General features: G+C 38.7%; 1 protein-coding gene across 1 annotated transcript in view; it reads left to right on the top strand.

The window, feature by feature from the left end:
- Positions 1 to 14,333, top strand: part of MAP3K5 (mitogen-activated protein kinase kinase kinase 5) — a 115,246-nt gene that overhangs the window by 100,215 nt on the left and 698 nt on the right. The window contains exons 26-30 of the mRNA XM_083368242.1: positions 887 to 992; positions 4,820 to 5,054; positions 6,414 to 6,526; positions 9,821 to 9,933; positions 13,071 to 13,147. Of these exons, the coding sequence (XP_083224368.1) occupies positions 887 to 992; positions 4,820 to 5,054; positions 6,414 to 6,526; positions 9,821 to 9,933; positions 13,071 to 13,147 (644 nt within the window). The remainder of the gene's footprint in view (positions 1 to 886; positions 993 to 4,819; positions 5,055 to 6,413; positions 6,527 to 9,820; positions 9,934 to 13,070; positions 13,148 to 14,333) is intronic.

Below are 14,333 nucleotides of genomic sequence, written 5' to 3'. Positions count from 1 at the left end.
AAATAAATTGAGCCCCTCCTCTTGTGGCAGCCTCTCAAATACTAGAATACTGCTATCATGTCCCCCCTCGTCCTTCTTTTCTCTAGAGTAGTCAAACCCAAATCCTGCAACCATTCATATATTTTAGTTTCCAGGCCTTTAATCATCTCAGTTGCTCTTCTTTGCATTTTTTCTAAAGTCTCAACATCTTTTTTGTAATGTGGTGACCAAAACTGGATGCAGTATTCCAGGTGTGGTTTTACTAAGGATTTATAAAGCTGTACTAATACTTCGCATGATTTTGATTCTATGCCTCTGTTTATACAACCAAGGATTGTATTAGCTTTTTTGGCAGTTGCTGCACACTGCTGGCTCATATTTAAGTGATTGTCCACTAGGACTTCAAGGTCCCTCTCACAGAATAATAAGAATATTATTATATATTTGTAGATTTCTAATGGTTTTTTTAGGTGTTACAGTTGCATTTCTTCTGTCAGTGAATCGTTGTTTCTTATTATTGTGTGATATGTATTTGGTAACTCAGAAAATAATTTGTAGATTTAATAATAGGTACGCACATATTTAGATATTGTTAAATATGAAAAACTTTGCATAGAAGACAGATAAACAGATTAGTTACTGTTCATTAAGTAACAAATAACACAACATTTTGTGTTTTTCTGGTTAGTAGAAATAAATTTTAAACTAAGTGAAACTATGCAAATGGATATAAATCTGTCTTTCAGAAATATTTTGTTCTTCAAATATTGATCACTTGTTAGAGGATAAACTGGTTATTTAAGAAGGGTGGTGGTGGTGGTGAACATGGTATATCCAGACTGAACTATCTAAATGATGGTTGTTTAAAAATTAATAATAGTTTCACAATTCTAGTATCTCTTTCCAGGTAAATAAAGTTCTACGAACACATAATATTAAACCACATTGGATGTTTGCTCTGGATAGCATAATCCGTAAAGCTGTGCAGACTGCTATTACAATTTTGGTACCTGGTAAGATATTTCTCACTTTTTAAAATAATTTTCTGAACTAGGCTACCTGTATACTTAACATGGAAGAAAAAGCTGCTGGATTTGCCATACTTTATATATTTGTATATTCCTGTTCATTTCTGAGTTGTGAATATATGCATATAAAGATACAGTGTAATATGAAGTTAAACTTAGTTGCAAAGAATGGCTGTTTTGATAAAAATAAAACAGTGTACATTGTTTTAAGTGGCTGAAAAGAAATAGCAGTGAGCCTTTGGCAAATTGAAATGAATTAAACATGAAGGTAATAACTTGGGATAAAATTCTGGTAGAGTGTTTTTGATAATTGTGTGAAAATGATAATGAAATGTCAAAAAGTGGAACTGAAAAGTGAAACTAAGTTGTGTGCAGGAATTCTGATTGAAAGGATATGAATAGTGGCAGTGCGGAAAATCTAAGTACATCAGAGTAGGATAAGAAGAAGAAGAAGAAGAAGAAGAAGAAGAAGAAGAAGAAGAAGAAGAAGAAGAAGAAGAAGAAGAAGAAGAAGAAGAAGAAGAAGAAGAAGAAGAAGAAGAAGTAGTAGTTGGAAGGGACCTTGGAGGTCATCTAGTCTAACCCCCTGCTCAGGCAGGAAACCCTATACCATTTCAGACAAACCAGATAATATACTTTAGTATGTAGGTGCCATGATCATGCTGTTGGTGTGATCCCGTTATGTGTATTAAATTTTGGATTGTACGATTCAACAAGTACTATGAATCTGAAAATTAATCTATCAAAACCAAGATAGTTAGGTTTGATATAGAAAAGCACATTATAGCAAATTATATCTAAAAGCAAAGAAAAAAAATGATAAATCTTTAGAAAATGTTTAGCAAAATGGAAAAACTGATGGAGAATGTTTAAGATACGAAAGTGCTGGTAGAAAGGAAATGGGTAGCACATGGTTTGTTCTGAGACATGAAGATTTGATTTAAAAAAATACGAAAATGGTGATGTCTAAGAATTTGGTCTTACCAAGCCAGTTGTATGGAAATTAGAGTTGAGTATGTCAGGGAAAAATTTGAATGCAGTGGGTAAAGGTATGTCTATGGAAATTCTCAATCATCCCAATCATGCTTGTCCCCAAAGGTGGTTTTTTTCACAAGGCAACTGGACTTCCTTGGTTTAATCCAAGAGTTCTTGGATGAGAAGTGTAACGAACTGCTTCCAACTATAATCGTGTGTAACATTTTTAATCCCAGCTTTTAAAAAAAGAGCTCGTGGCACATATCTGGCACACCCCCAGCTGTGAAGTAGGATAGGCTGAGAGTATACAGACGTTGAGCTTAATGGACTCCAGAAGATGGTAAAGGACAGGAAGGCCCAGAGGAACGTTGTCCATGGGGTTGCGATGGGTTGGACACGACTTTGCAACTAACAACAACAAATGCAGACATTGTGGGTGCTTCATCACTCGAAGTTTTTAAGAAGAGACTGGACAGCCACTTGTCTTAAAAGATATAGGGACACCTGCTTGAGCAGGGGGCTGGACTAGAAGACCTCCAAGGTCCCTTCCAGCTCTGTTGAGATTGATTGATTTTCAAGGGGGGAAAAAACCAAGAAAGTCTAGTTACCTTTTGAAAAAATAACAACAACTTTGGGGTGATTCGGCACATTCATCCCTTTCTGCCAATTCAAACTGGAACACATGATAGAGACACAGTCTTGAGGGCGCTGCAAAGAAGGCGGTTGGTAAAGAAGCCCGGGACACAAGGGGGTTTTTTCGGTTCTTTGTGTTAAAGGATATAGCCAGAGAAGAAAGAAAGAGAAAAATATTGGAAGTGAATAGCTAACAGTGAGGATGATGCCGTGTTGAAATACGGTAGTCTGTGTTCTTTGCTAAGAGACTCCTGGCAACAAATGGGCTGTGCCTCATAAAAACGGAAGGAGTTGGTGGCATATAGATTTCAGTCATCATCATCTCGCATACTTTTATCTGCAAAGCTTTAATTGAATTGTGTGGGGAAAGGAGTCCAGAAAATAATGCAATGCCAATTACTGGAATTGGGACTGGGAGGAGTATGCAGAATATTGAGGCAATTGAATAATGGGCATGTGAATGAATATAGGAAGGAATAGACAAAGGTATGTGATTTGAAATTTCCAGTGTGTCTACATAAATGTACATAATATGAGGAACACGTTTAATGCAGGAAAATAAATATGGTTTAGCAGGTATTAAATGGGTCTGAAGACCCATTTATTTGAACAAGCTGGCCTGGCCTGATGGGGGACGTTAGGGTTTTTAATGGGTTTTTTATATTGTTACTGTTTTTTATCTGGGCAATTGTTTAATTCTTTTTTTAATTTTTGTATTTGCTATTTATATATGCCCTGTTCACTGCCCTGAGTCCTTCGGGAGAAGGGCGGTATACAAATTTAATAAAATAGAAATAGAAATAGAAATCTGGTGAGTAGAAAAGAAGGACTGAAGGGTATAATTTATTTAAAGGGAAAGACAAAGGCCAAGCATATATTATAGGTTATATTTATATGTTATAGGTTATATTTATATGTGAAAGAAGTGCCCACACATATCCAGGAATTTGAGCATAGGAATAGGAGGAAAAGGAAACAACGTTTTACTGTGTGGCTATGCTCTGGACCACCAAATGAGACAGAAGATCTAGATAATACTTTCCTAAACCATTTTATAGAATGATCGTAGAGAAGCATAATAATAATAATGAGAGGTTTCAGTTATTTGGTCATCTGTTGGAAAATATGCTCAGCCAAGACTTCAAGATATATTGCAGTCCTTTTCATTTTCCAAAAGGTTAAAAGAAAAAGCAAAGGGATTCGCTCTCCAATATCATTCATAAGAGAGTGACTGAAGACATGCAAGCAGTAGCAAATTTGAGAGGAAATGATTGTATCATCTTGAATTTTAAAATATTGCAGAAACAGCAACGAGCAAAATTTAGTTTTCAAATAAAAAAAATAATTTTGCCGACATGTGACAAATTTCTGCCAGTCATAATAACATATATCTACACTAGATTCTAGGAGAGTCAGGTCCTCTAAGGCAGGGCCCCCCAACCTGCCAGTGTGCTCACGTGTGCGCACACACCCCCTCACTTGTGCTAGCGCCACGGCTGCAGGGCACAAAAACAGGATGCTCCATTGCAGGGCGCAAAAATGGGCTGCCACCGTGCCTCAGGGTGTGAAAATGAGATGCCGCTGTACCACAGGACACAAAAATGGGACGCTGCCATGCCTCGGGATGCAAAAATGGGACGCCACTGCCGCCCCTCAGGGGACAAAAATGGGCCACTGCTGTGCTGCAAGGTGCAAAAATGGCCGCCACTGTGCCACAAGGCACTGCGCCACACAAGAACTGGGCAGGGTTAGTGTGTATCATGCGGGCGCTAGCCCCATCACATTTGCGGCATGCAAGTGCTCACGGCCCCATGCGCATGCATGCACGCATATAAAATGCTTCCCTCTCCCTTTTCCTCCAGTCCACCAACCAAGAAAGGTTGGTTACCCCTGCTCTAAGGACCCTGTGAACAGAATCCAGAGGTCAGAGGGAACACAAGAGGGTTAAAAATTTCTCAAAAATAACGAAGAGGGGTTTTTTGTTTTGTTTTGTTTTGTTTGTGTTTTTTTTGCTGTTAATGACTAGTACAGGTACATTGGAATCTCTTGTTTCAGGAGTTGCATGTCCGCTTCAGTGTGACTAGTAATCTCAACTTGTTATATAAAAGTGTTTTTAAGTTTATCTAGATAAATAGTGGCTCTGAGGTCATCATACTTGCTTCCAATTTCATTGTTGTGATAATAAACAATTAAATTGCTTACAGAGTTGAGGACACACTTCAGCTTAGCATCTGAGAGTGATAATGCAGATCAAGATGAGATTGAAGCTGAAGAGGAACATGCTCCTGACACAGCTGTTCAGGTTCCTTGCCTTGTATTGGATGACGCGGTAGCTACCTCAGGAGTGAGCACCCTTAGTTCGACAGTCTCTCATGATTCTCAGGCTGCCCAGAGATCTCTGAATGTTCAACTTGGGAGGCTGAAATTGGAAACTAATAGGTGAGTCGAAATTTCCCCTATTTACAAAACTGGGTCAAGATTTTAACACGGATCCATGTATCATGTGGAATTTTTTTTCTGATTTTGTCTCAGGTTACCTTCATCAACCAGTTTACTTTATTTCAATCCACTTTTAATAATGCACCAATCACACCCCAAATCAGTGGAAGGTGACAGGGCACACTGTCTCAGTAGGATATTACTGAGGCAAATTACAGCAAAACATTAAAAGAGTGCATGTAATATTTAAATTATGTGAAAAATCATAAGTAACCGTATTGCAGTAAGATAACTTTCACATTATCCTCATGCAGCTATAATTGCATGCCATATTAATCCCATTAATAACACCACCAATCATCTCAGTTACAACCGTTCCTTACTCCCTAGTTCTAAATGTCTTTTGAGAGGTTTGGTTTTTTAAAAAACAATTTCCTAATAGCAAGAAGACAAGAGTTCTTAGAACTAGTAGTAGGGTGTACCACAAGAGGGCAGCACCTGCAGAAAGCACCTTCCCCCTCCAAGTGGTCTCCCACTGCACCACACGTGAAGTGGACACTTTTAGTAGACGCTGCCTGGAGTGATCAGACTTGATTGGGAGTAACTTTTTGCTGCAAGTAGCCAGGCCCCAAGCCATAAAGGACTTCATCAATCATAACACCGGGAATTGCACCCGAAGCAGACTAACAGCCAATACAGTACAGTAAGGGCCCTTCTGACAACAATTTCCATCTATTATTATTCCGGTAGGAGCTTAGAATCTGGGAGTATCTCCTACTTCTACACTAGCTCTTTTATGGAGAAACACAACTTTCTTCATAACTTAAAAGATGGAATTTTCCTGGATTCATTTGGCTAGTTAGCCAACAGCTGCTATGTTTTAGTTTTTTCTTCCCCTGCAAACAAAACACTGGAAACTGTTCAAGATTTGTGCTTGTGCTGAAGCTATTGGTTTATCTTACAGTTTAGCCAAGATCATTCATAAATCACAGCTTAGCTTTTTGAATAGTTTCTCCAACGAAATTTTTAATCGGCTCGATTTCTTCATGATGTTGCTGTGTTCTGCCTAGAAATACTTATGCAATAGGCAGGGAGAAATGATGTAATAAAATAAATAGATGAATTTACTTAAGGGGATGTTAGTCACATGTAAGCACAAAAGGGCCTTCTGTGTTTGCGGTCCAAATAACCTGTTCCTGGTAGACAGTAGAGTTATCTTGAAATGGCCTGAGGATATTGGGAGGGTGTTTGAACATTACTAATGCAATACTGTAGCAGCTTTACTTTTCAAAAATATTGATTTGCTCCTAACAAATAAATAAACCTAACTCCTTCTCATTTCCCTTTCATTTCTAACAGATTACTAGAAGAGCTAGTGCAGAAGGAAAGAGAATTTCAAGCCCTCCTTCACCATGCTATAGAAGAAAAAGAACAGGAGATCAAGCTTCTAAAGCTTAAGACTCAACCAATAGGTGCTTATTTGAACTCCTCAAAAGTAATTGTTCTTCCCACCACTTTCCAAACCAATATAGTCAAACCTTCCAACCTACTGCTTCCAGTATGCTGCTATTTCCCCCCCCCCCCATTGGGATGGACTTTTTCACCAACTAAAAGTTCCTTTTAGGCAGTTAATCAATTGAAATAAAAACATGACACCTATTTAGAACATGAAAGGAGGTGGGATTAGCTAAGAAGAAGTCTCTGCTTCTTTTTCAGATTTTTTCCCCCCTTTTTGGTCAAAAGGGATGAGTAAGTTAAATCACATATGTTTTTCAGCCCTGTATAAGGATTGCCCATTGCCCATTTCCAGATAGTATACTGCTCAAAAAAATAAAGGGAACACTTAAACACAGTGTACTGTATTTAATAGTAGGATGTCTTATTTTCTGTTCTCTTTATTTTTTTGAGCAGTATATTTCTGCATGCCACCACCTGCAGCTCATCATCTACTTGTAGGTTTTTATGTGAATGTTATTTTCCCTCTTCTCTCTCCTCCAGAGGCAATATACCATATGTTAATATACATCAGGGGTGTCAAACTGCCAGCCCACGGGCCGGATGCATCATGCCGAAACTGCGCCCACCCCATTGCCAGCAATGGGAAGAAAGTCACAATACGTCGCGACACGTCACGTGACGTTGTGAGTTTGACACCCCTGATATACATGATGGAGACAACTTGAACTGACAAGGTCTGAGTCAGCTTGCAATTCCAATTGGTTCTGCAGGTTTTCTATGGGACTACCCCCTTCCATCCAGCCTCCGATCTGCTCTCTTACTCCGCACTCTTTTTTGGCTGTAAAGGAAGATCACTATCACTATCTGGCTTTTATAAGACATTTGTTTTTAATTAGGCCTCGGTGTAAAGATTGAAAGCCCTGAAATTGGCTAACCAGTCCTTGTCCTAATAGCAATAGCACTAGCGATAACAAGTAGACTTATGTACCGGTTCACAGTGCTTTACAGCCCTCTCTAAGCGGTTTACAGAATCAGCAGATTGCACTCAACAATCTGGGTCCTTATTTTACTGACCTTGGACAGATGGCAGGCTGAGTCAAACTTGAGACGGTGGGACTCAAACTGCTGGCAGTCGGCAGAATTAGCCTGCAGTATTGCATTCTAACCCCTGTACAACCACAGCCTTTTAATACATTCAATCTAGTGGATTCAGTTTTCCAAGGAAAAGGAAAGGACTCATCTCTTTCATTTGGTTTCTCAGTGGCTATTACTACCAGGAGCCCTGCCTCCTTATGTTAACATTTTCTAGTAGTATACAAGGTATACTCATCAATCCTCACAGGTAAAATGCCTTTCTCAATTTTCAGCTCTTCAATTGCCTTTGCCCACCTGACAGCCATTAGCCAAGTGATACCAAAAAATGTCTAGTTCCCCCCCCCACACACACACACAATGGTCAATAAGTCATCCCATAGTTTCCACAGGGAAAAAAATCCAGTTGGTCCACAGCGAAAAGAAAAAAAATAAGTGGAAATGCAGTGCATGGAGTAACCAGATCTCTGTATGTGTCAATTGGAAGAGGCTTCTCCCACAGTGAATCATGTTTGATAGGACTGGAATGTCAACTGAGGCTCATAGAATGTTGTGTGTTAAAGCTGTCTAGACCAGGGATAGGCAGCCTCGGCTCTTTTATGACTCATGGACTTCAACTCCCAGAATTCCTGAGCCAGCCAAGCTGGCTCAGGAATTCTGGGAGTTGAAGTCCATGAGTCATAAAAGAGCCGAGGTTGCCTACCCCTGGTCTAGACTAATAAACAAAATGCACACTTGGTTTTACATATGATAACTGCAGCAAGAATAAGCTATGCACAAGGCTGGAAAAATGAACGAGTACCATCATCAGAAGAGGAATTAGTAAAGAAGATATTGGAAGGTGCAGAAATGGACAGATTAACTATGAGATTAAAAGACAAAGAAGAAACAGAATACTATGAAAGCTGGAATACTATTTTATAATTGGTTGGAGAAGAAAACCAAAGAGTGAAATTTGTATACGTATTAATAGATTATGAACTCAGCTCACACGTTGTTTGGAAAATTAACATATGTATGTAATGAATAAAAAGCTGTCTAGACGAGAGCAAAACAGAGTTTTCCAGGTATCCAGGAAGGATATATTGTGATGTCAGCAAGATCGTGAGCAGGAAGGAAGCATAGAAAAGCACCTGGGTGTATGTGTTTCCTACTCCTCTCAAGGAAAACAAGAACTAGTTTTTTATTATTATTATAAAGATGAGTAAAAATTTCATTACAATTAACTGCTGCTCAGTTTCTCAAGGGTGAATAGGGCTTGACCTTCTTCTTCCTTCCTTCTCCCAACTTTCTGCTTTCCAAAAAGGAGTCAAGACTTTTTCCTTAAGCTAAATTTTTTGGTTTTTTTTTTAAAGAGCTTCTTAAGTGTTTATTGGTTTTTACTGGCTTGCTTTAGCCAGCCGCAATGCCCTATATAGATGGGAAAGCAGTTACAGATTATATTAATAAATAATTATATACGGTAGCCCAGGGCTATCCAACTTTGGCAACTTTCAGACCTGTGAAAATTCCCCAGCCAGCCATGCTGGGAGTTGAAGTCCACAAGTCTTAAAAGTTGCCAAGATTGGACACCACCTCTGGGTACTAGGAAAAGGCATATCAGCAACTATCTTCTCCTGCATTTTTATTTTTATCTCTGCTTTTGAATGGCCACTGATACAAATGGAATTCTGGATCTTTTTGATTTTGGTCCGATTTAGCATGCAGTTCTTACAGTGTTATGAGAGAATTCCAAAACAAAGCCAAGAAAGTTTAATTGAATTCAGTATAGATTTCTATCTGTAATCCGCCAAACTATGACTAAAATGCTCATAGCATTTGTACTACTTTCAGAAGAGACTCCTTCTCTTGAAAACATTTTTTCAGTTAATTAAGGTTAATTATGGTTAGAATCATACTTAAAACCAACCCAGTACTAAAATTCATAATCCTTCATGCTTCACTTATGTGTACAGGGCTAATTTTAAGGATACCAGTCTCTCATCATGTGGTGTTTTCCAAATGTGTTTCATTATGACTTTCATCATCCCCAACCAGTTTGCACCATTATAACAATACTTGCTGAGGGTGGTGGTAATTCCAGTTCAACTAATCTTGCACACCTCAGAGTGGAGTGTGATATACAATTTTTATGTATTAGTCTGGAAAAAGTGTAGCTACATTTGGAATTGCATATCATCTTATAACTATGCTAACTCGTGTCAAAATTTTTCTAGATATTCCTGGCTTGTCTGTCTCTCACTTTAGTACACAGGATAGAGGAACTGAGGATCCAGATCTTATTAGCTGGCTGAGAATTCATGGTGCTGACAAGGAAACTATAAACAGGGTAGGAAATACGTTCCTTGGGTCTTCTACAAAGTAAAATTACCTACCTACCCCCCAATGCCAGAACTTACTTTTTTTCAAGTAAGATGACATCTTCTATGACAAACTTTTTTTTTACCCCTCCCCCCCATGCCATGCATATGGCCCTGTTTAAGTATGAAGTGTGGCTTTTGCTTATCTCTTTAACAGAAATACATTATAATAATAATAAAGTTGGAAGGGACCTTGGAGGTCATGTAGTCCAACCCCCTGCTCAGGCAGGAAACCCTATACCATTTTAGACAAATAGCTGTCCAGTCTCTTCTTAAAACCTTCCAGTGTTGGAGCATTCACCGCTTCTGGAGGCAGGTTGTTCCACTGATTAATTGTTCTAACTGTCAGGAAGTTTCTCCTTAGTTCTAGGTTGCTTCTCTCCTTGATTAGTTTCCATCCAATGCTTCTTGTCCTGCCTTCAGGTGCTTTGGAGAATAGCTTGACTCCTTCTTCTTTCTGGCAGACAGAGATATTGGAACACTGCTATCATGTCCCCCCCTCGTCCTTCTCTTCATTAAACACATATTTTAATAATATTCTCCAAAATGTGACAAAATAAAACTATACTGTATTTGGGTTACAAGTTTCCAGCTTACGATTTTTCATGAAAATATCTCACCTTCTTTATAAAAGCAAGTCACAGAACCACCAGAATGTCTGACACAATTGTGGTTTTCTGTGTATTTTTTTAAGACCTCCCTATGTTAAGAAACCATACAACACGTAACAAGGGTCAAAATTAAAATCTGAATTCTGTATGACTGACACACAAAGGAATTATATACTGATAGAAGTCAATAGCTACCACCACTGATTCTTTCTGGATACCATACAAACTATGACAATCACAACATTTTAAAAACAATGTTTTTGTTGTTGGTTGGTTGGTTGGTTTTGAAGTCCAAGTAACTGAGGTGAAGATGTTCCATGATTAAATTCATGCTAAAAAAACCCTGCATTTATAAAATAGTTAATAAAAATATTCATCTCTTAAAAATACAGTATGGAGGTACAAATACCAAATGATGGAAATGAAGAGGGCTAAATCTGTTACTCGGATTTGGCTTCTTTGTCATCAGATACTTCAGCAGCTGGTGCTTCGTTAGTTTTGGTATCTCCATTCAAAGAGAAAAGTTAAGTTAGACTAGTCAAGCTAGTGAAATCTCTTCAGAGGGTTTTTCTAACAAAAGTTAGAAAACAAGTTTGAAAAGTTAGAAAACAAAAATAAAAAAGTGGTCAAAAAAGGTTACGGTCACTCATGCACTCGTTATCTCCCATATAGATTACTGCAATGTTCTCTACATGGGGCTGCACTTGAAGACTACCCGGAGGCTCCAGCTGGTGCAGAATGCAGCCGCACGGGTTGTGATGGGAGCATCCCGATATTCCCATATTACACCCCTCCTGCATGAGCTGCATTGGTTACTGGTTGCCCTCCGGATGAGATTTAAGGTGCTGGTTCTTACCTTTAAAGCCCTACATGGCTTAGGCCCAGGATATATGCAGGACCGTCTGCTGCCGGGAGCGACTTCCCATCGCCCAGTGCGCTCACACAGGGAGGGCCTCCTCAGGGTGCCATCGGCTAGACAATGTCGGCTGGTGACCCCCAGGGGGAGGGCCTTCTCTGTGGGAGCACCAGCCCTGTGGAATCAACTTCCCCTTGGGCTCCAGATGGCCCCGGACCTCCGGTCCTTTTGTCGCGGCCTTAAAACATTTCTTTTCCATCAGGCTGACCTGGACTGACAATAGGGATTTTTAAAAATGTTTTTAATATTTTATCATTGGGGCTTTAATTTAATTTTTAACATTTGTATTATTGTCTTTTATTGTTGTTAGCCACCCTGAGTCCTTCGGGAGATAGGGCGGCATATAAGTCCCAAAAATAAATAAATAAATAACTTTTACATTCAATATTTTTATTTATTTTATTAGATTTATATACCGCCCTTTCCCAAAGGACTCAGGGTGGTTTACAGGGTATTTAAAACAAGAAATACAAAAGTTAAAAACAATTTAAAAAATTACATCAATCCCTGGGGAAAAAAAAGTAAAAACTCCAATTAAAATTAAAATTAAAATTCTCAGCCTGGGCCAGAGAGCTCGAAGAGCCAGGTCTTCAGGTCCCGGTGGAATGAACGGAGGTCGGGGGCAGTCCTGAGCTCCACGGGCTGCTGGTTCCAGAGGGCAGGCGCACCCACTGAGAAGGCTCTCCCCCTGGGTGTTATCCGCCGGCAATCTTTTACCGGCGGCACCCTGAGCAGACCCTCCCTGTGGGAGCGCACTGGACAAAGGGAACTTGATGCTGGCAGCAGGTGTTCCCTCAGATATCCCGGACCCAAGCCATTTAGGGCTTTATAGGTCATCACCAGCACCTAGAAATTAGGTGCTAGGCCTAGAACCTAATTTTTAAATAGCATTACTTCATTAGTGCTTGATTATATTTCTTTGTAGTGGCTGACCTTGAGAATTCAGCTCATTTCAGTATTGATTAGTTTTTGCAACAGTGATAAAACGTGATGTGCCATAAAATGAATTATTGTATTAATCTGCTTTATATGTATATAGATAATCCTTGACTTACAACAGTTCATTTAGTGACCATTCGGCACTGAAAAATATGACTTACGACTGTTTTTCATAGTTATGACCTTTGCAGCATCCCCATGATCATGTGATCAAAATTCAGATGCTTGGTAACTCGTTTATATTTATGTCTTTTGCTGTGTCCCAGGATCATGTGATCACATTTTGCAATCTTTTGACAAGCAAAGTCAACGGGGAAGCCCAATTCATTTAAGAACCAGATTACTAACTTATCAACTGTAATGATTCACTTAACAACTGTGGCAAGAAAAGTCGTAAAATGGGGCAAAACTCACTTAACAAATGTCTCACTTAACAACAGAAATTTTGGGCTCAGTTGTGATCATAAGTTGAGGACTACCTGTACTGTATTAAACATTTTGATAACATTTCAGGATAAATTTCGCATTTCAGGACAAATACCTGTTTAATTAGGCATATTATAAAAAACTGAGGGCAAAAACGTAATAATAACTTGCAGCTCCATCAGCATAACTTTTACTAAGCCTTTATTTTTTTTAGTTTCTAGCAGAAGAATACACATTGACGGATGTACTCTGCTATGTTACCAGGGATGATTTAAAATGCCTTAGACTCAGGTAAGTATTTTTTTAAAAAATTATTTATACTACTCATGATGAAAAACTGACAGGTCCATTTTGCGCATAGGTATAGCTGAACATATGTTAGTTTTATAATCTAATAAATGTTACTTTGTGCATAAAGTAACATTATCTCTTGCTTAAACAAGCCCAATCCCTAGCATCGTTTTGGCTTCTGAATTCTTTGAATATTTATCCTTGATTTGGGTTACAAGTCACCACATCTTCCAATTGAAATTGAAGGTCTGGGAACAACAAGGAGAACATGGCAAATACCGTTTAGTCAAGGCTACTTCATAATATTGATAACTGAAATTTTAAGGATGCCGATGAAAAACTAATAGAACTAGGGGACATTGAATAAATAAGCAGCATTAAACACATCGGTATTTATAATAGCTTTTTTTGTAGCAGTTCAACTGCTAAATTATTTATGCGAATCATAATTTTTTTTTTATTTTTTATTTTATTTTAATTCCATTTATATCCCGCCCTTCTCCGAAGACCCAGGGCGGCTTACAAGCTTAGCAGTAGCCTTCATTCTATGTATATGCCTGCTTATTAGGGCTTTCGCCCCCCCCAAGCGGCATTATTACAAAGTCAGCTTATTGCCCCCAACAATCTGGGTCCTCATTTTACCTACCTCGGAAGGATGGAAGGCTGAGTCAACCTTGAGCCTGGTGGGATGCGAACCTGCACTAATTGCAGGCAGCTGGTGTTACTTAAGGAGGTATTAGCCCACTGCTCCACCAAGGCTCATTTGTTGCTCTTAACTAAATAAAAATGACCGTAATCTCTGATTTCCTTCTCTCTTCCTCTATCTTTTCTGTCTTCTTTAATCTATTCCCTAGCCTAAGGCAGCTTACAAAAAGCTTGTCTTGGTGAGATGGTATATTTGATTTTTTAATATATGAAAAACCTTAACTGCTGGGTTCAGTTAATTATATAGAGCATTACAGGTTCAGCATTGCTGAAACGATACATAGGCCAGTTTGTGCTTCAGAATTAAAGCTACTGGATACTGACTGTTAGAAAAGATTGGAAAGGTCATGAAATGTATTTTTAAAGCACCAACTTTAAGCTAAAAATACAAGTTTTAACATTGTGAGACAAAAAAAAGACATGGAGATATTTCTAACAAGTATAATTGGAGCGTTCTGAGAGGATTACAGAGTTTTTTGAA

The sequence above is a fragment of the Vipera ursinii genome (assembly GCF_947247035.1).
Source record: "Vipera ursinii genome assembly, chromosome: 1".
Taxonomy (NCBI): domain Eukaryota; kingdom Metazoa; phylum Chordata; class Lepidosauria; order Squamata; family Viperidae; genus Vipera; species Vipera ursinii.
Note: the sequence above shows the minus strand (reverse complement) of the source record. Positions and strands in the feature narration are given on the sequence as shown.